Source organism: Pan paniscus, chromosome 11, assembly GCF_029289425.2.
Source record: "Pan paniscus chromosome 11, NHGRI_mPanPan1-v2.0_pri, whole genome shotgun sequence".
In the NCBI taxonomy this organism is placed as follows: domain Eukaryota; kingdom Metazoa; phylum Chordata; class Mammalia; order Primates; family Hominidae; genus Pan; species Pan paniscus.
Window position 1 is genome coordinate 6,849,069 of NC_073260.2, and position 19,745 is coordinate 6,868,813.

The 19,745-nt window shown below is 50.4% G+C and overlaps 1 protein-coding gene across 1 annotated transcript in view; it reads right to left on the minus strand.

The window, feature by feature from the left end:
* CFAP77 (cilia and flagella associated protein 77) overlaps positions 1-19,745 on the minus strand; it is a 161,887-nt gene that overhangs the window by 63,256 nt on the left and 78,886 nt on the right. Inside the window, exons 2-3 of the mRNA XM_003822405.4 lie at positions 10,021-10,120; positions 9,224-9,452 (exon numbers count right to left, since the gene is read on the minus strand). Of these exons, the coding sequence (XP_003822453.1) occupies positions 9,224-9,452; positions 10,021-10,120 (329 nt within the window). The remainder of the gene's footprint in view (positions 1-9,223; positions 9,453-10,020; positions 10,121-19,745) is intronic.

The window sequence follows — 19,745 nt, forward strand, 5'->3', positions numbered from 1 at the left end:
CCCCCTCTCCCACCCATCATCCTGACGGCTCCCTTCTAGACGATTTCCTGTTTATGAACCTTCCCTTGAATGTATGATGTCCTGCATTCTTGAGCTTGATACTACAAGTATGGCCTGAGCAGCTGAAAAGAGCAAGGAGGTCACCTCCTTTGTTCTGAACTTGCTACCTCTATTAACATGGCTGAGGAACACATTCATTCTCTGAGGCAGCATCACTGCACTGCAGACTCATGACATCAGTCGGCGGCGCGGGGGGCGGGGATCACAGCGGAGTCTATTAAGTGTCATCTCTGGCTTTAACGTCCCCTCTCTGGGTCTCAGATGGACTCTCTCTTTGCTTCTGATAACTGTCTCAAAGTCTTAAAGGGCCCCAGACTATATTCGAGTGCTCACTATGTGCCAGGCATTGTGTTGGACGCTGAAGATGCAGTGATGGATGAAACTGACATTCTCCCTGCGCTCTGGGACCTGACATACAGCAGAGGAGTATTAACGACAGTCGCAGTCAGTGCCAGGGAGCAGATTATGCGGGGGACAGGAAAAACTTGGCTTTGCAGGGGGCAATGTACATTTCAGGCCCTCTCTGAGGCCCGGGGATCTTTGCGAGATCCACATGCTCCCCCTTGTGGTCAGACCAGGTTTCATTCAGCCGGGTTTCAGGACACCAATAGATGCAGACGTGGTCTCGCCCTTCAGAAACTGCCTCGAATCTCTGGGATGGCTGCTGGGGAAAGGGCTTATTATTATTTTATAGGAGCTTGGGTGGGTGGCTTGGATTTTTTTGGCCATCGGATCCAGGAGAAACAAAATAACCCAGAGTGATTGATGGGCCCACTGTAAATTTGTAAAATAAATCAGCTTGGCAGAGAGATTCAAAAAACCTGTCAGGCAGCAAACATTTTTTTAACAGCCTGTAAAATTTCCTGCATCCTTCACATTTGTCAGTGTCAGGCTGATGATGCATCTGATAGCAGGACCAGCAGCGGCTGCACACAGAAGGCTGGGCCAGCAGCATTTCCCGCTTATCTGATGTTTCTTATGTTTCCATGGTCTGAAGGCTTTCTGCACCAGGATTGGGGGTGTAGACCAGGCTAATTAGTGCTGATCTAAGGATGCTACTCAGGTTGCACGTGGCAACTGGCTTTATATCTGGACCCCAATGTGGCCATTTGTTCATGCACTCATTCAGCAACTCCACGAAGGCCTCCTCCGCAAAGGCACTGTGGTCAGCACCAGAGATCCTGGCGTGAGAAAAGCAGGCCTGGAGGATCCAGCGTGGTGAAGGTTCTGGATGCCCTGACAAGAAGTTTGAGTTTATCAGGAAGTGGTTGCCGCTGAATGTGAAAGGGAAGGAAGTGACCCAGAAAGGAGAAGTTCAGCAGGTTCTTTGGGTCTGTTCAGATTAAGTTCTAAAGCTTTAAGAAAAATCCAGACAGGATGGCCTTACACAGAATCCTGTCTCATCGCCCTTCTAGTGCTGGAAAAACATGAGCAGAGTCCCTGCCCGTGTCACCTCTACCCCTGTGTTTGTTAGGGAGGCAGATCAGACCCTTGGTCACTGTCATAGGCATTCAGGCCACACTAATCCTCCTCGCACTGCACAGAAGCCAAATGACTTGACCTCTCAGACCCTCTGTCTCTTCTTCTGTAAAATGGGGATAGAAGCATTCCAACCTTGTACTCACTTGAGCTAACTTCGTACTCACTGAGCTATTCAGAGTTAGTTAATGAGGATGCTCCTGAGAACCTCGGCAGTGTCTGACCTGAGGTAGTAATAATAACACATAGTTGCCATTGTTAGTGCAAAGTAGGGTCTTCCCACCTTCCACCTGGCCCATGTGAGACACTGATGCGCAAGGGGCTGCTCGCTGGTTGACTGAGTGATGGATGTTCCTGCTGGCATCTGTGTCTTGAGTGTGGCAGAGGCTCCCAAGCAGAACAGCGGCAGAGCCCAGGGTGCCCAGAGTCCACCAGGAGCGCCAGCTGCTGCCGGGCCCTCCCTGCTCCTCCCCTCCCCGCCATCCCTGACTCATCATAATCGACAGTGCTGGGCCAATTAGGAGCAGTAACAATTAAGATGTGCCAAGGGCATGCGAACATTTGCAAACACTTATTAAAATGCATCAATAATTAAGTGTGTCTTTAATAGTTACATATCTGGCCTCCAGACATATCTGTTTCCGGACCTTGGGTGGCAGCATGCTTTGAGATCTGTGTTAGGGCCTTACACGCTAGTAATGAGAATTTAAAATTCTTCCCTGACTTGAATTCTGGGATTTGACAGCGAAACAGCAGCGAGAGAATGCCGGGGCTCTTTCCAGCTGCCTGATCCTAGAGGTGTGGTCTTCAAAGCCAGCCGCCAGACTCGGTAGAAATCCGGGCTCTGCACCGTAACGCCTCGGGGAGGGCCCTTGCCCTCCCTTTCCTGGCCTGTGAAGTGTGCAGAATGATACCTGTCTCATAGGAAGGACATAAGGGTTAGCAATTATGTGTGCAAAATGCCTGCCACGTTTAAGATCGATGCAGAGCAGCTTTTGTTAGCGGTGGCTCATACTGTTATCAGAGGACAAAAAGAGGCTGCAGTTAGCTGAGGGATCGAGACAATCTGTCTACACCAGTGGTTCCAAACTGCGTGCCTACCTGGACTAGGCAGGTAACAAAAATGAGAGAAGCCAGTCTGGGTGAGGACTGGGATAAACAGTCCATGGATTCTGTCCAAAGGGATGCTGCCCCTCAGCCCCAGCCCCAGCCCCAGGAGCCAGGCAGAGCGCAGATCCACTTGCCCAGGCTTCTGTTTGTTCAAGGGAAATGGAAAATTCAGGTATTTATATGAAATCTCCTGACTTTTTAAAAATGTGGCAACTCAACCTTTTTTTTTTTCTTTAATTACTGTACCAGCCAAACTCCTCTGTGGGTTGATTTAGCCACAGCCCCAGGACTGACCCTATGTCTACGCGGCCCCCAGTCTGCCCCCATGTCTACACAACCCCCATTTTCCAGATAACTCCTCAGGTCTCCACTTCCTGCAAGCCACAGAGGCTTTGGGGTTGAAACGCACCCTTCTGATTTCGTGACAACCCGCAGCAAATCGGTGTGGATTGGGAACCAAATAGGATAACTGGGAAGGAACTCATTGAATAATCTAAACTCGGCTTTGCATCCCATCTGGTATTGAGGCTGAATGGGCAGATTCAGAGACGTGTGGAGAAGAGGGGGTGCACCCCTCACCACAATTCATGTGCCCACTGCAAATCTAGACGTGGATGGGGGTTGGGGGGCTGGCTGTGGTCAGAATCGTAGCTCACAGGGTGGCAGTCACAACCCCTCTGCTCATTAGCATCCTAGCTTAGAGGGAGCGTTAGTGGATTCAGTCTGAAGTGGGACTTTATTTTTTTAACACGTCTGTAATTGTGAGTAAATAACACTCATTTTGTTTTTGTTTTGTTTTGTTTATTTATTGGACCAAACCTCCCCAACACCTCCTCTGTCGGGTGTAATCGGATTTGGTGTTTTAACATGCTTTTAAAGTAAAGAAATAAATACAGTTGCCCGGGCGCGGTGGCTCACGCCTGTAATCCCAGCACTTTGGGAGGCCGAGGCGGGCGGATCACGAGGTCAGGAGATCGAGACCATCCTGGCTAACACGGTGAAACCCCGTCTCTACTAAAAATACAAAAAATTAGCCGGGCGTGGTAGCGGGCGCCTGTAGTCCCAGCTACTCGGGAGGCTGAGGCAGGAGAATGGCGTGAACCCGGGAGGCGGAGCTTGCAGTGAGCCGAGATCGCGCCACTGCACTCCAGCCTGGGTGACAGAGCGAGACTCCGTCTCAAAAAAAAAAAAAAAAAAAAAAAAAAAAAAGAAAGAAATACAGTTGAGGCTTGTAAAAGGTGATCATTAGAAAATGGGCCTTGGCCCCATAACTTTAAAGTAATAGCCCCATTAGGGAGCGGGGCAATGATTTTGTCACCGTTTCCTCCGCACTTATGCTGCAAGGTGGAGGCTTTCCACGCAGGTTGGGCATCTCAGTAAAAGCTTTTCCAGCAGCCATTTAACCTCCATTTACGAAGAAATAAAGCGAAATTGATGCTGATTTGGGCCTGCTTTGGGGGATATTTCTGCTCCATAAAAGCCCTTTTGCCTGCAATTTGCGGAGCTGCCCGTCACATCAGGAAGGGCTGCTGTTGATAAAGATAAAGCTTTATGGCCACGATATTTGCTGCTAACAGCAACCTAATGCAGCATTTTCATTTTTGTGCAATTAATGTTAATGTCTGCTACGAAAATTGTCATTAAATACCATTTTAAAATCCATTCAATTTGCATATGCAAAGCCCATTTACCGTCACAGAAGATATAGCCAGCACTTCATCACGTCCTTTCCCTGGAATTGTGGCCACTTGGTTTTATAGCAATTTAAGATTCTATATTGAAAGCTGGATGATAATGCTTGTCCTTTCTGAGCCCAGCTGACTTCAGTGATGCCGTGGAAAACCCTGGCACTAGGATGAGAAGCTGTGGGTGTTCCGGCTGCACATCGGTTCCAAGGAAGTAGGACACAGAGTGAGGAGCACTGGATGGGGAGCCTGACAACTGGACTCCAGAACTGGCTCAGTTAACAAATTGCTGTGCAACCTTGGGAAACTCACTTCACCTCTCTGAACTTCTTTCTATTTTCTCCTGTTTTAAATAAGGGCTTTGAACTAGGTGATCACAAGTGTCCTTTGTGTTCTAATCTTTTCTTTTCTTTTCTTTTCTTTGAGATGGAGTCTCACTCTGTCACCCAGACTGCAGTGCAGTGGTGCGATCTTTGTTCGCTGCAACCTTCACCGCCCAGGTTCAAGCAATTCTCATGCCTCAGCCTACTGATTACAGATGCATGCCACCACGCCCGACTCATTTTTGTATTTTTAGTAGAGACGAGGTTTCACCATATTGGCCAGGCTGGTCTCGAACTCCTGACCTCAGATGATCCACTCGCCTCAGCCTCCCAAACTGCTGGGATTACAGGCGTGAGCCACTGCTGGGATTACAGGCGTGAGCCACTGCACCCGGCTCTATTTTTAAATATAAACATACTAAGGGTTGAGAATCCAGGCCAAGCCCTGCCATGAAGAGATTGTGTGAACTTGGGGAGGTCAATTAACCTCTGCCTGCCTCGGTTGGATAGTGACCCTGCCCACCTCTGGCACAAGGTTTTCATAACCATGAAAATAAAGGCATGAAGGTTTAGACCCAAGCTGAGGAGGCAAAACATAGCCTGAGAATCACAGAGTGCTGTGATTAGCATATGTGTCACTAGTGCAGCCCCCTATCTACAGATGGGGAAACAGAAGCCCTGGGGGGAATGTGACGTGGAGAGCTGGGGACAAAGCTGGAACTAGCATCCCAGGCCAACTCCCGACCCAGGGCCCCTCTCCTGCCACCACGCTGTCTTTGTGACACTTGGTCACCAGCATGGACTGATCTAGTGACCTAGTGCACAGCACGGACCAGGAACAGGGGCTCCTCTCTGCCCCAGGCAGCCTGCGAGAACAGGGCAAGGGAGGGCACATGTGTTGGGAGCTGAGAAGAGGAGCTGGATCAGCAGCAAAAGTCACAGGGGATGCCTTGGGGGACCCGCTTGGGGGATGACTTCAAAGGTACAGGGAGGATGATGTACAGGAGTTCATTAATCCAGCCCCGAAGTGACTTTCCAAGGTGTCTCTAGTGTCACCTTCCTGGTTTCAGGGCTGGTGAATAGAAATGCATTTCTGGGGAGAGATGTGCCTGGTATTTGAGGCCACGAGAGGTGGGAAAACTTACCAAAGAGGCGATGCTGAGCTGAACTTTGAAGAATGAGTAGGTTTTCCCACCGACTCATTCCTCAGGGTTCTTTCCCATGAGTAGGATGGTGGGAAAAGTATACAAAAGCATACACGGCACATGCTGTGGACAGCAGTGTGGCGGGTCCCCAAAAACTTAAAACACGATTACCACCTGATCCCGCAATCCCACTACGGGGTCTACACCCAAAAGAACTGAAAGCAAGACTGGAACAGACACGTGTCCGTCCACGTCCACAGCAACATTATTCACAATAGCCAGAAGGTGGAGACAACTTAAATGCACATCAGCGGATGAATGAGTGACAGGGAACATTGCTCAGCCCTGAAAAGGAATGAAATTCACATGTGTGCTATAACATGGATGAACCACGAGGGTATTACATAAATGAAATAAGCCAGACACAAAAAGCCAAACATTGTATGATTCCGTGCATATGAGATCTCTAGAGTAGTCAAATTCATAGGAACAGAAAGCAGAATGGTGGGTGCCAGGGGCTGGGGGGTTGGTGTTTAATAGGGAAAGAGTTTCGGTTTGGGATGATGAAAAAGTTCTTGAGATGGATGGTGGTGACGGTCACACAACAACGTGAATGTAATGATTCCCACTGAATTGTATACTTAAAAATGGTTCAGATGATAAATCTTCTGTATATTTTACCACAATAAAAAATTAGAAAAAATAAAAAATAAAGAAGGAACTACCACCCCCCCCCCAAAAAAAAAAAAATATATATATATATATATATGATGGCACAGTCAAAGGAAGGCACCTAGTCCAGGAGAAGCAAGAGGGGAGATTGGAAAGATAAGCTAGGGATGGAATGTCAATGGCCTCAAATGAGGGCTGGGCAGGATGCTGCCACGCAGATGGGCTGAGATGTTGGCTTTGTCAGTCACAGGCCACTGAACGGGGCTTCAGATTGCAAGAAGTCCACTACTGTCTGGGAGCAGCCGCTTCTATTTATTTGTTCAGTGCAATGCACAAATATTGGTCATTTTTGTGCTAATGACCAGCTTGTGTAGTGAGGTAGAAAGGGCTGGGAAGTCCTACTGCCTGCCTGGTGTCCATTCCCCGCCTGGAACACAACCCTGGTCTGTACGTCTTTTCCACCATCGGCCCACATAGATTGCAGGGACTGATTTCACCCCTGACTCCAGGGAAGGGCGCATCATCAGACCAGGCCAGCCAGGCTTCAGATTCCCTTGGCCTCAGCCATTGGCTCTGAGGCAGACACATGACCCAGGCCTGGCGTCTCAGCCCTGACCACAGTGGCTGAGTAGAAGATAGTCATGTAACCGGGCGCAGTGGCTCACACCTGTCATCCTAGCACTTTGGGAGGCCAAGGCGGGTGGATCACCTGAGGCCAGGAGTTCAAGACCAGCCTGGCCAACATGGTGAAACCCCGTCTCTACTATAAATACAAAAATTGGCCAGGCGTGTTGGTGCACGCCTGTAGTCCCAGCTACTCGGGAGGCTGAGGCAGGAGAATCACTGGAACCTGGAAGGGAGACAGAGGTTGCAGTGAGCTGAGACTGCACCACTGCACTCCAGCCTGGGGGACAGACAGAGACACTGTCCGAAAAAAAAAAAGAAGATAGTCATGTAACCTGAGCTGGCCCAAAGAGTCTTGAACTCAAGGTGTCTGTAGCACTAACGCCCTTTGCACTGGGCTGTTTAGAGAAAAACAGAATAGAACTGCTGCTGGCCATTTGCAGGTGAGGAAGAAGCTTCTCAGAGAATGGAGCCAAAATCAGGAAGCACAGCCAAGAAACAGAGAGACCTGATGCTGATGATGTTGCCTGACTGCCTAGATCCTGCTATGCCTGAAGCTGTCCCTGCACTTTCCAATCATGTGAGCCATGAGTGAGTTTCGATTAAACGCAACTACATTCTGCTTTTATAGAATGTCATGTGTGTCAGGGTTGGGACATGGGTCATGTCTGGCTCATTTCATCTGTGTGTTAGCAAGATAACTCTGGAGTAATGTGGAAGGCGGCTTGGGAAGGGCCAATTCTGGAAGAAGAGAGAGCAGTTAGCTGGTTTCAGTAGGGCAGTCAGAAGAAGACGGGGTGTTGACTGGATGGGACGCATGGCTCTTCTCTTGGTGTCCCCCCATCTCCCTCCCTACTTGTGTGTGGCCTGTGGGCCCTCATTAGCACTAGGGAGCTGATCTAAGCACCAGGCCGGTCGTGCCCTTGTTGACAATGGTGAGGATGTGGACCCCTTGGGACGTGCGTGCCAGTCATCTAAACTGTGGTGACAGTGGGGCCACCGGGCAGTCATTTCTCAGGGGACGGAAGAATAGAATAGAACTGCTATTTCTCAGGGGGAGTGTGGGAGGTTTCTGGGGTGCCAGATTTATTCTATATCTTTATCTCAGTGGTAGTTGCTTGAGTGTGTCCATTTGTAAAATTGCATTAAGCTGAACCCTTCACGATTTGTGCATTTTACTATGTATAAGTGAAACCTCAATAAAAAATTTTAAAAATTTCATAGCTCTTGGATCTACAACTCACATTACATCATATCTTAACATGAACAGTGGCTAATACTTGTTGAGTGCCCTTTGTAGGCCAGGCCCTGTGCTCAGGTTTTTATATGCATTACGTCACTGAAACCTCAGCATACGGTGAAACAGGTGCTACTGTTATCTCCATTCTACAGATGTGGAAGCTGGGGCAAGGATCCCATGGCCAGTTATGGCCAGAGTCCAGGTTTGAGCCCAGACTCCAGAGCCTCTCTCCTGGCTTCCCTGGGGTGGTGCCGTGCTTGGGTAACTTGGCAGGCTCTCCCCTCTCTCACTCCATGAAGACAGAGACAGGTTTTTTTTTTTTTTTTTTTTTTTGGAGACAGGGTCCCACTCTGTTGCCCAGGCTGGAGTGCAGTGGTGCGATTACCGTTCACTGCAGCCTCGACCTCCTGGGCTCAAGCAATCCTCCCGCCTCAGCCCTCAAGTAACTGGTACTATAAGCACGTGCCACAATGCCCAGCTAATTTTTAAAATTTTTTTGTACAGACGGGGTTTTGCCACGTTGCCCAGCCTGGCCTCGAATTCCTGGACTCAAGCGATCCTCCTACATGGGCCCCCCAAAGTGCTAGGATTACAGAGATGAGTCACTGGGCCTGGCCCAGGGACAGGTCTCAATCACTGTTTGTTGATCAAGGGAAAGTGGGTGACCTGTGCACAGCCCTACAGGGTACCCTGCTATAAGGCCAGGACCTAGCTCAGCAGGATTCAGGGTGTGGCTACAGAGGTCACACAAGAGAGAGTCATTGAAGAGAGGACAGTGGGGCTGGGAGGATGCTCCACTTCCCTGTCACCCTCCGACCTTGTCCCTGATTGAGCTGGTACCCCCACCCCCTCAAGGGATGAAGCCCTGGCTGCCAGCCACCTTACCGTGCCCGGATCCCAAATGTCATGTTTGGAGGGAGAGGGGGCGGCTCCTTCTTCATGCGCCGGTCATCCTGGTCACTGATGCGGATGTCGTTGAGCTGACGGTAGAGCAAGTTCTCCCGGGCAGTCACCAGGCCGGCTTTCACCGCCCCGCGGTTCATTGCGATATAATTCCGGGTCAGCTCGTGGGGGCAGGTGGGCTGCTGCTTGAACACGTTCCAGCGTCCGATGGCTGAGGGCAGGGAGAGACCCACGGGGCAGTGGTCAGCCTGGGAGTAAGCACCCTGAGGCAGCTGATCGAGAACAAATGCGGGCACGCGGGTCCTCGGCCTTCCCATTTACCTGAGCCTACTGGGTGACAACCCTGCCTGGCCCCCAGAAAGCATGATGGCCCAAAACGGTGGGATCAGGGCTCCCAGAGATCCCGAGGGTACCCAAGCCAAGCATCTTCCCTGGAGCTGGGCTGGCCTGGCCCTTGACTTCCTCTGGGCTGGCAGAGGGTTGGTCCCAGGCTCATTCCGTGCTTGTAACCTGAGCAGCATAGTGCACACAGTCCCTGCCGGGGGTGGTGGGGGGTGCCCGTGCTAGTTCCCTGACACCGCACACCAGGGCCCTGCTTGGCCCTCCCCGTCTGGGCCACTTCCTGGGTTTTACCAGTCAGCTGCCCAGGCTGGCGGTCCCTGGGTCTTTCTCCAGCACCCAACCAGTTGCCAAGCAGCGAGCTAGGTCAAGGGGTCTGTGAAGAGGGGTGAGCCTCCCGCCCACTCCTCTGCCCTCATGCTCCAAAGCTGCTCGCTCACCTTCAGGGACTCCTCCATCAAGCCCTCGGATGTAGAGTCCATAATTAAAATTAATGCCGGGCAGACTGTAGCTTCTTTCCCGGGGCTTGCCGAGTTCAGCCTGTCGGGGGAAGGACAGAGAGCAGAGGTGAGGAGTAGAGTCTCAGACCAAATGTATTGTAATCCGGCAGCAGGGAGGCACCAGATGCCTGCATTGCCCCCAGGCCCTGCCGTGGCCTTCAGGGTGGCACAGGAGTGGGTGGCAGAGCCCTCCCTGGGAGGAGCGCAGGCTGCGGCTGGCACAGGGTCACACAGCAGAAGCGGGTCTGTGTGTCTGTGCTGAAGGCAAGTGAAGACATCAGAGACGGGGGGCCTCTCGGTACATCTGTATTGTTGGAGTGGGGAGCACAGTCCCCGAGCTGAGCCGCTGTGTTTGGGGTGCAGCCTAGACCTGGCTGGCTCAAGCTGGAAATGAAGGACCCAGTTCAGGAGGCCTCATCTGGAGGCCCCGTCGGAGGAAGGAGACATCTTTCCTACCTTCATTCCCACCTTCCTCACACCAGGGACCACTCAAACCATCGTCACTGTAGCACATGAGGGAGTCACTTCCTCGAATCCTCACCTGGGGAAGACACAGTGACAGGGCCACTGCCACCCATCCGCACCTGGCCAGATGTCCTTACTCCCTGGGACTCTAGGGAACTCCTTGGCCTCTCAGAGGTGGTTTGTGCAAATCAAATTGCCCTGTCATCAACCACATTAGCCGACCCCACCCTGCCGCCACCACCCATTTATAGCTATAGAAACTGAGGCCTAGAGAGGCAGGGTCGATATCCCCGGCCCCCAAGCGCTGGGCAGGGCATCGCATGGAGGCGTGCCTGTCCTCTTGACTGGCGCTCTTGATCATCCTGCCACGCGGTCTCCCTTTATCACAGCAGCTCCTTGAGGTCAGAGACCCTGTCCTGCACAGTGCTTCGAACCCCATCGCACCCGCTGCATCAGTGGGCACTTGCTGGGTTCGGACTGCATCCCAGGCACGATGTTTGGGGCTCCCTGGCCTTCCCTCATGCCGTCTGCATAGCTGCGCAGTGAGGCAGGTCTCATTACCATCCCCGTTTCTCAGGGGGAAGCTGAGGCACAGAGAGATCCGACAGGTTGCCTCAGGTCAAGCAGTAGGAAGTGGCAGAGCTGGGACTGGAACCCAGGCTGGCTGCCCCCAGCTCATGCTCAGATCCACAAGCCAAAGAAATGCCCACAGCCCCAGCTTCTTGTGGCTCCCTGGTGCCAGCAGGCCCCGGGGCCGTTACTGAGAAGGGTGGGTGCAGCTGCTCCTTCCACTGTCCACAGGCCACAGGCCACAGGCCACAGGCGATGGATTCGAAGTCACAGGGTGTTACACTTCACAGGCCACAGGCGGTGGATTTGAAGTCACAGGGTGTTACATTTCACAGGCCACAGGCCGTGGATTCGAAGTCACAGGGTGTTACATTTCCCGGGATCTCTCCACTCTGGCTGCGCCAAAGACTGTCCAGAGGGTCTGGTAGGCTCTGGCCTCGCTGTCTCCTGCCATCTCGTCTATATCCCCCTCTCTCCAGCTCCCACAGGCTGGGTGCTGAGAGGTAGACAGATGGTCAAGGACCACCCAGCGTGGCTCGTCACTGCCTCTGAAATAAACCCTTCCCTCTGCTGGCAGTCCAGGCCCTGCACCCTCCAACCCCACCCAGCCCTGCAGCTTTGCCTCCCAGGCTCCCCCACAGCACCCCCTGTTGAGACAGACAAACCCACTCCCCCTCATCTGAAGGACCGCAGGCATCCCAGCCGCCTCCATTGCTCTTTGCTCAAGGCCCACCCTTACTGGTCCTTATTCTTCAAGCCCTGTCTCTGCCAGAAACTCTCAGGACCCCTGGGTTCACCATGGCTCACCCTTGTCTGAATGCCAGTGACTCTTAGCTATCTGTTCTGCTCATTTGGGGCTTAGAACTTGCCACCCTCATGGTTTCCATGAATGCACATGCAGACCCCCCTGCCTGGATTACACACTCCTATCCAGCCAGAGCCATGGCTCCTATTACCTTCTTTTTCCTGTTGGCACACAGCAGGTGCACAATAAATGCCTGATATTAAAAACCACTTCCTCTGGGAAGCCTTCCCGGATTGGCATCAGTCCTAGACAAGCCTCCTTATTATATGGTGGCACCACAGCAGCCTCAGCCTGCCTTCCCAGCACTTACAAAATGACAGGGTTGTACCCGCGGTAGCATGGATGGAGTTGGCAACATCATGCTGAGAAGCCAGACACAGAGGGCTGCCGCATCCTGCATGATTCCATCTACATAAATGTCCAGAACAGGCAAATCCAGAGACAGAAAGTAGCTTCGTGGTTGCCAGGGCTGGGGACAGGTCGGATGGAATGATTGTAGCCGTGATGGCTAAGGGGCGTTCTTTGGGGAGTGATGAAAATGTTTTAAAATTGATTGTGGTGATGGTTGCACAAATCTGTGAATATGTTAAAAGCCATTGAATTCTACATTTTAAATGGGTGAATTGTAGGGAATGTGAATTACATCTCAAATAAAATCACAAAGTAGTGTACTTAAGTCATTCATTGCATAATGATCAGTTTAATGTCTGTCTTCCCTCATGAGCCTGTGTGCCCCACAAGGAAAGGGATCTAATCTTTATTTTTTAAGGTTTTTTTAAAAAAATAGACTTTATATTTTACAGCAGTTTTAGGTTCACAACAAAAGTGAGCAGAAGGTATGGAGATTTTTTTGTATACCCCATGAATCTTTATCCTCACTCTTCTTTTCCCAGGCCTCAGTGTAGAATAGATGCTAATAAATAGGGGTTGAATAAATGAGTGGGTAAAATACTATGTCTTAGTCAGCTTAGGCTGCCATAGCAAATTATCATTGACTGGGTGGCTTCAACAATAGACATTTATTTCTCAAAGTTCTGGAGGCTGGGAAGTCCAAGATCTAGACACCAACAGACCCAGTGTCTTGGTGAGGGCTCTCTTCTTGGTTTGCAGATGGCCGCCTTCTTGTTGTATCTTCACGTGGCAGAGAGCAGAGATAGAGTTAGCTTTCTTCCTCTTCATTTAAGGGCACAAATTCCATTACGAGGGCTCTGCTTTCATGATCTAATCATCTCCTAAAAGACCCACCTGCTAACGCCATCCCATCCAAAGTTAGGTTTTGAATTTTAGGGGTACACAGACATGCAGTTCATACAGCCTACTTTGAGACCATTGGCTCTTCTTTACACAACAGTTGATCATTTTTCTTCCGCTTCTTTTCCATCTCAAATCCCAGACCCCAATGTTCCTCAAGAGTGATGGGGCTCTGAGTTTCAGGTGGGTGCATGGGGACCCTGCAGGGTGGCTTCTTTTGAATTCCTTCCATACTATGCTCTCTGAGTTACAGACAAAGCTCTGGCCTCTCATTTGTTTATGAAAATGATCTGGCCTCTCCAGTGACTGCCGGGGAAGTTAATTAAAATGTGACTTCTCTGGGAGAGACCCTGCCTCCCTCAAGGCAGGTGCAGGTGGGCAGAGTTTCAGCTGGCAGGGGAATGACAGACAGACTCAGGAGCTGGCTGCCACCCTCAGGCAGGGAGCAAGGAGCAGGTGTGTGCCTCAGTCTCTGCTTTTTAGTGTGGTTGCCTGGGAATCAATAACTGCTGAAACATGTGGAAGCTTTAGACTACAAAAAAAAAAAAAAAAAAATCCCAATGGGAGGTTTGCTCATACTTTCATTCCACAAATATTTATTTTGTACCCACTCAGCGCTAAGCCCTCTGTGCTGGGAGTTCTAGGGTGAACAGATCTGACACACAGCCCTGCTCTTATGAAATTCACTGTCTTGCAAAAAGTACAGTTAAGCAATGGCAGTCATGTTCACCAGGGTATTTGATGTGGGAAGCAGAGTGCCCTTGGTTCTAAAAGTCTGTGAGTTTAAAGAGTGAGAGAAGATATCCATAATAAAGTAGTCTTATCCATAATATATAAAGAGTTACTACAAATCAATAAGAAAGAGGCAGATAGTCCTACAGAAAAAAATGAGCAAAATACTTGAATAGGAACTTATTTAAGAGGATGTCCCAGTGGCCAAGAGCCATATGTCAAGGTGTCAACCTCTGGGAAATGCAAAGAAAAAATTCACTGTTACTGGTAAGGATGTGGGGCAACTGGTATACTCATGCACTTGGTGAAAGTGTAAACTGCTACAACCACTGTGGAAAGCTGTTCGGCACTATCTCTTGAAGCTAAATATATGCCTGCCCGATAACCCAACAATTCCATCCTGGACATCCAGCAGAAATGAATGTGTACATCCACCCAAGAACATGTCTAAGAATGCACATAGCAGCTCAATTCACGATAGCCAACTGCTAGAAACAACCCAAGTGGCCATCGTAGGTGGATAAAAAATTTGTGACATATTCATAACACAGAACGCCCTACAGTAGTGGTCCTCAGTCAGGGGTGATAATGTGCCCTAGAGGACATCTGGCCATGTCTGGACATATTTTTGGTTGTCATGGTTTGGGAGAGGGTGCTATCCTCCATTTAGTGGGTAAAGGCCAGGAATGCTGCCAGGCATCCTACAATGCACCAGACAACCCCACTACATCAAGGAGCTATCTGTCCCTTGATGCCAACAGTGCCCACAGAGATTAAGAAACTTAGAATGAGCCAGGTGTGGTGGCTCACGCCTGTAATCCCGGCCCTTTGGGAGGCCAAGACAAGCAGACAATTTGAGCCCAGGAATTTGAGACCATCCTGGGCAATATAGCAAAACCCCATCTCTACAAAAAATGTAAAAATTAGCTGGGTATGGTGGCGTGTGCCTGTGGTTCCAGCTACTTGGGAGGCTGAGGTGGGAGAACCACTTGAACCCGGGAGGTGGAGGCTGCAGTGAGCCATGATTGAACCACTGTACTCCAGCCCAGGTGACAGAGCGAAACCCTATAAAAAAAGAAAGAGAGAGAAAGGAAGGAAGGAAGGAAATAAAAGAAAAGAAAAGGAAAGAAAAGAAAAGGAAAGAAAAGAAAAGAGAAAAGAAAAGAAAAGAAAGGAAAGAAAAAAAGAAACTCTGAGAATGAAAGAACATTACTGTGGGCAACCACATGTGTGGTCCTGACACAAAGCGTGGAGTGAAAGAAGCCAGACACACAAGGGGTGCGCTCCTCCACGCGGATGCAGCCAGACACCAGCAGAACTCGTCTCTGGGTTCAGAAGTCAGGAGTGCAGGACCCCTGGGTGGGGGCAGTGACCGAAGATAGCACCGGGGGCTTTAGGTGTCATGATGTTGTTGACCCAACGTGTGCCCTTCACACCGTACCTGCAGCCTGCTGCCCTCCCCCAGGAGCCATTCATCCATGACTGTGTCTGCCAGCCCTTTCCCCCAACTCTCTGCTGATGGAGCAATGTGCTCTCTGTCCACAGCGGAGACCCAGCTTCACATGAGAACTGCATGAACACCGGCACCAGATAAACCACAGCAACAACAACACAATGACTATTTTTTTTCCAAATGCATTCTCTGGTCTATGTTTCTTAGACTAGAGAGTCTCATCCTGAAATCCCCAAGAATGCCCATAGCAGTGGCTTTCTCATTTCCCAGGACTTTTCCAGACCGTAGCATCGCCTGGAAGGATGAAGTGGAACTTCCCAGGAATTCAGCCAAGAAGCAGATTTGGACACTCAGAAAAGCCCCATCATCCCCTCAATCTTCCGCCCTGGCACCTGGACTTCCTTCCTTCTTGGGCACGCTACACTACACCACAGTGTCAGAGAGGGTCATGGGTAGGAAACCCCAGGGGTTCCTGGGCCTCACTTGGGTGCAGCCGGAGGCCACCCACAGGGCTTTGTGAGGACTCCTACATGCAAAGCGCAATAAAGCAAAGCATGATCAAATGAGCCTGGCTGTGTCCGCCCAGGCTGGAGCCGTGGGAGTCCTCGGCAACTTTCCCCTGTATTCCACCTGGCCCCGGATACCTCCAAGGCCTGAAATCCCACTGTCCACAATCCAGCCCTTTAGGTGCAAGTACGGTGTGTCTCAGAGTCCCTTTGTTCACGTGCAAATGCCCAAGAGGAGCAGCACATCCACTCATTACCAGTTCATCTGCCCCACAAGACAGGCTAACTGGACACCCACCTGCCCATGTGCCCATCAAACATCTATAATCCTGGCATCCACATGCCCGGCTCCCCTGTTACTGCCGATTCGTAAAACAGTCCTGTAACGTGGTGTAACCACTGTGCTGATTTCACAGGTATGGAAAAGAAGGCATGGACAGCCGGAGGGTCCTGATTGCCCAAAGCCGCATGGCTGAGTGGCCGAGGTGGGTCTGAACCCACATCTGACTCCACAGTCTTTGCTGCCTCCTACTTCACGAGCTGGCATTTAGCACAGATGGCCTGGGCTGGATTGTATTTTCATGTGCACAGACCTCATCTCTGCAGGTGGGGTTTGGCTCACATGGAACAGGTGAGCCTTGACTTCCTGGCCTTCTCCGCCCCACACAACGGTGCACAGCACAGTGCCTTACACACAGGAGAACCCCAGGTAAAGTCTGCTGTTTTTGCTGTTGTTGTTTTGTGTTTTGTTTTGGGGGGGGTTCTTTTTTGAGACAGGGTCTTGCTCCATTGCCTAGGCTGGAGTGCAGGGGCACGATCACAGCTTGCTACAGCCTCGACATTCCAGGCTCAAGTGATCCTCCCACCTCAGCCTCCAGAGTGTCTAGAACTACAGGCCCGCATCACCACTCCCAGATAATGTTTAAATTATTTGTAGAGATGGGGTCTCACTATGTTGCCCAGGCAAGTCTCAAACTCCTGGCCTCAAGCAATCCTCCTGCCTTGGCCTCCCAAAGTGCTGAGATTATGGGAATGAGCCACTGGGCCTGGCAAAAGTCTACTGTTCAATATATAGACTGAGGTTTATGGGAAGAGCTGTCACTTCAGAAAACATAACAGCAAGTCCTCACTCAACATCATCAATATGTTTTTGGAAATTGCAACTTTAAGCAAAACAACATATAAGAAAACCAATTTTCCCATAAGCTAATAGATAACAAGAATTCAGTTCCTACGGCATAGTCTGGTCACAAAAACATCACCAAACTTCTCAATAAACACCAAAATAATTCTAATATTAAATATTGATGTAAATGTGAGTTATCCATACATTTCAGAAAGATTAATAAAAACAAGATCATTATTTACCCAATTTGGGGGGAATCCATGAGTGACAGCAGTCAGAGTGGTAATGGGTTAAATCAAGGAATAAGTGTTTGCAAAGCCAAAATTGCCAAGAGCCCCTCCTACGACTGTGCAGGTAAAAACAAACATCATCAATCCGAAGGGTTTGCTGAGCGCTTTTCTACACTTTGTCCACAGTCGTGCGTTTGTATAATGATCACACAAGGAACTTTACAGATTTTGAGATGGAGTTTCGCTCTTGTTGCCCAGGCTGGAGTGCAATGGCACAATCTCGGCTCACTGCAACCTCCACCTCCTGGGTTCAAGCAATTCTCTTGCCTCAGCCTCCTGAGTAGCTGGGAATACAGGTGTGCACCACCACACCCAGCTAATTTTGTATTTTTGGTAGAGATGGGGTTTTTCCATGTTGCTCAGGCTGGTTTGGAACTCCTGACCTCAAGTGATCTGCCTGCCTCGGCCTCCCAAAATGCTGGGATTACAGGAGTGAGCCACCATGCCCGGCCACAGATTTTTATTTTTAATACTTTGTACTCATTCGTTCATTCATTTTTCCAATCCACTTATTTCAGTTCAGAGTTGTGAGTGGCGGGAACCTGTCCCAGCAGCTCAGGGCACCAGGCAGGCACCGACCCTGGACAGGATAGCACCAACACACACCCTTGCAGGGCGCACCCACACACACACCCATGCTCACTCACACTGGGACCATTAGACACACCAGTTCACCTAATGTGCACATCTCTGGGATGTGGAAGGAAACCAGAGTGCCTGGAGAAAAACCCACACAGGCACGGGGAGAACATGCAGACGCCACGCAGACAGTGGCCCCGGCCGGACATTAATTTCTTTTCTCATCAACATTATAACAATGTTGAACAAAATGACGGAGGAGCTGCTGTTCAGGACTAAAGTGACTGGGACCCAGGACAGCTGTCTTGACTGCGTTGGGGGAAGGGTAGTCAGGAAAAGAAAGACACATACAGATCTTGAATTGGCATTTTGGGAAGAACTGACCTGAAGAAGGTTCCAGGAGTAGCCAGGGAGGGCAAGAGAGCCAAGGGGACTTACAGCAGGGAGCGGCATAGAGCCAGAGGTGGGAGTGCCCAGCGCTGACCCTTGGCCTCCCTCTCCAGCTTGTCCAGTGGGGCCTTCTAGAAGCCTACAGAGAAAAGCTGCCTGACAGAGGGGTGGCGGGTCTCTGGGCACCTCAGGGGGGCTGTGTGAAGCCTGTTAAGAACCTACAGGGAGAGGCACTCAAAGGAGCTCCTGACCCCGAACTTTCAGACACGGGCAAGCAGGTTGTGACAGACATCTGAGTTCAGCTGCCATCAAAACACAGGGGCCACCTGAGGTTTGACGGTCACCTGCTTTTCCATGGTGCTGTGGTCTGAATGTTTTTATCGCCTCCAAAGTCATGCTGACACTTAATCCCAATGCGACAGTATTCAGGGGTGTGGCCTTTAGGGGGTGGTTGAGTCATGAGGGCTCTGCACTCATGGGGGAATAGGTGCCCTTATAAAAGGCCTTGATGGAGGGAGTTCGCCCTTTTTATCCCCTTCTGTCCGTCTGTCATGCGAGGATACGGCATTCGTCCCCACCCTGGGGGATACAGCACCAAGGCACCATCTTGGAAGCAAAGACTAGGCTCTCACCAGACACAGAAACCACCGGCGCATTGATCTGGAACTCCCAGCCCCTAGAACGCTGAGAAACAAATTTCTATTCTTTCTATATTGCCCCATCTCAGGTATTCTGTTACAGCAGCAAAAACACACTAGGACGTTTGGTAACCTCACTCTGACATCCGTGAAACTGACGAGACTCGGTCCCAAATCTCAGCTCTGATCAGCCACCCGGGGCCCCATCAGCCTGCTCCACCAGCCCAGGCCAGGATGAGAGGTGGCCAGTTGCAGAGACAAAAGGGGTATCCTAGACAGGTCTCAAACTGGAATGTGCAAAGGTCCTGGGACAGCTGGCGTGGCCTGGCTATTGGGCCATGTGGAGGCTGAGATCACCCTCCCTGCACAGGGATCCCTTAGAACCACCATGCAGCAAAGAAAGAAACAAGGAACAGGATCAACATTTGTGTTGCACCTCCTCCGTGCAGGGCACACGGGATGTCCTGTGCCCTCTTTATTGAGCGCTTACTATGTGCTGAGCATGTGCTGAGAGTGTTTTTGCTTCTCCCTGAACTCTGCCAACTTCACTGTCAAGTAGCTTAAAGAGGTTCACACTTGTCCAACACCACCCAGGTAGTCAATAGAAAAGCTGGGGTTAAACTCACCTCTCCTGGACATCACACCTCTGAGCTTAACTCCCAGCCACGCCCCAATACTCACAACAACTCTGCAAGGGAGGCCATGGTATCCCCACTGAACTAGCAAGGAGTCGAGGCTCAAGAAGGGAAGAGACCCCTTTCAGCCCTCAAAATCCTTGCGCTTCTCATTTCTTATGTCTGAATGTTTAAGACATCTCATGCAAAATCCACAAGGTCTTTTAAGAGGCACATCTTAGTTTT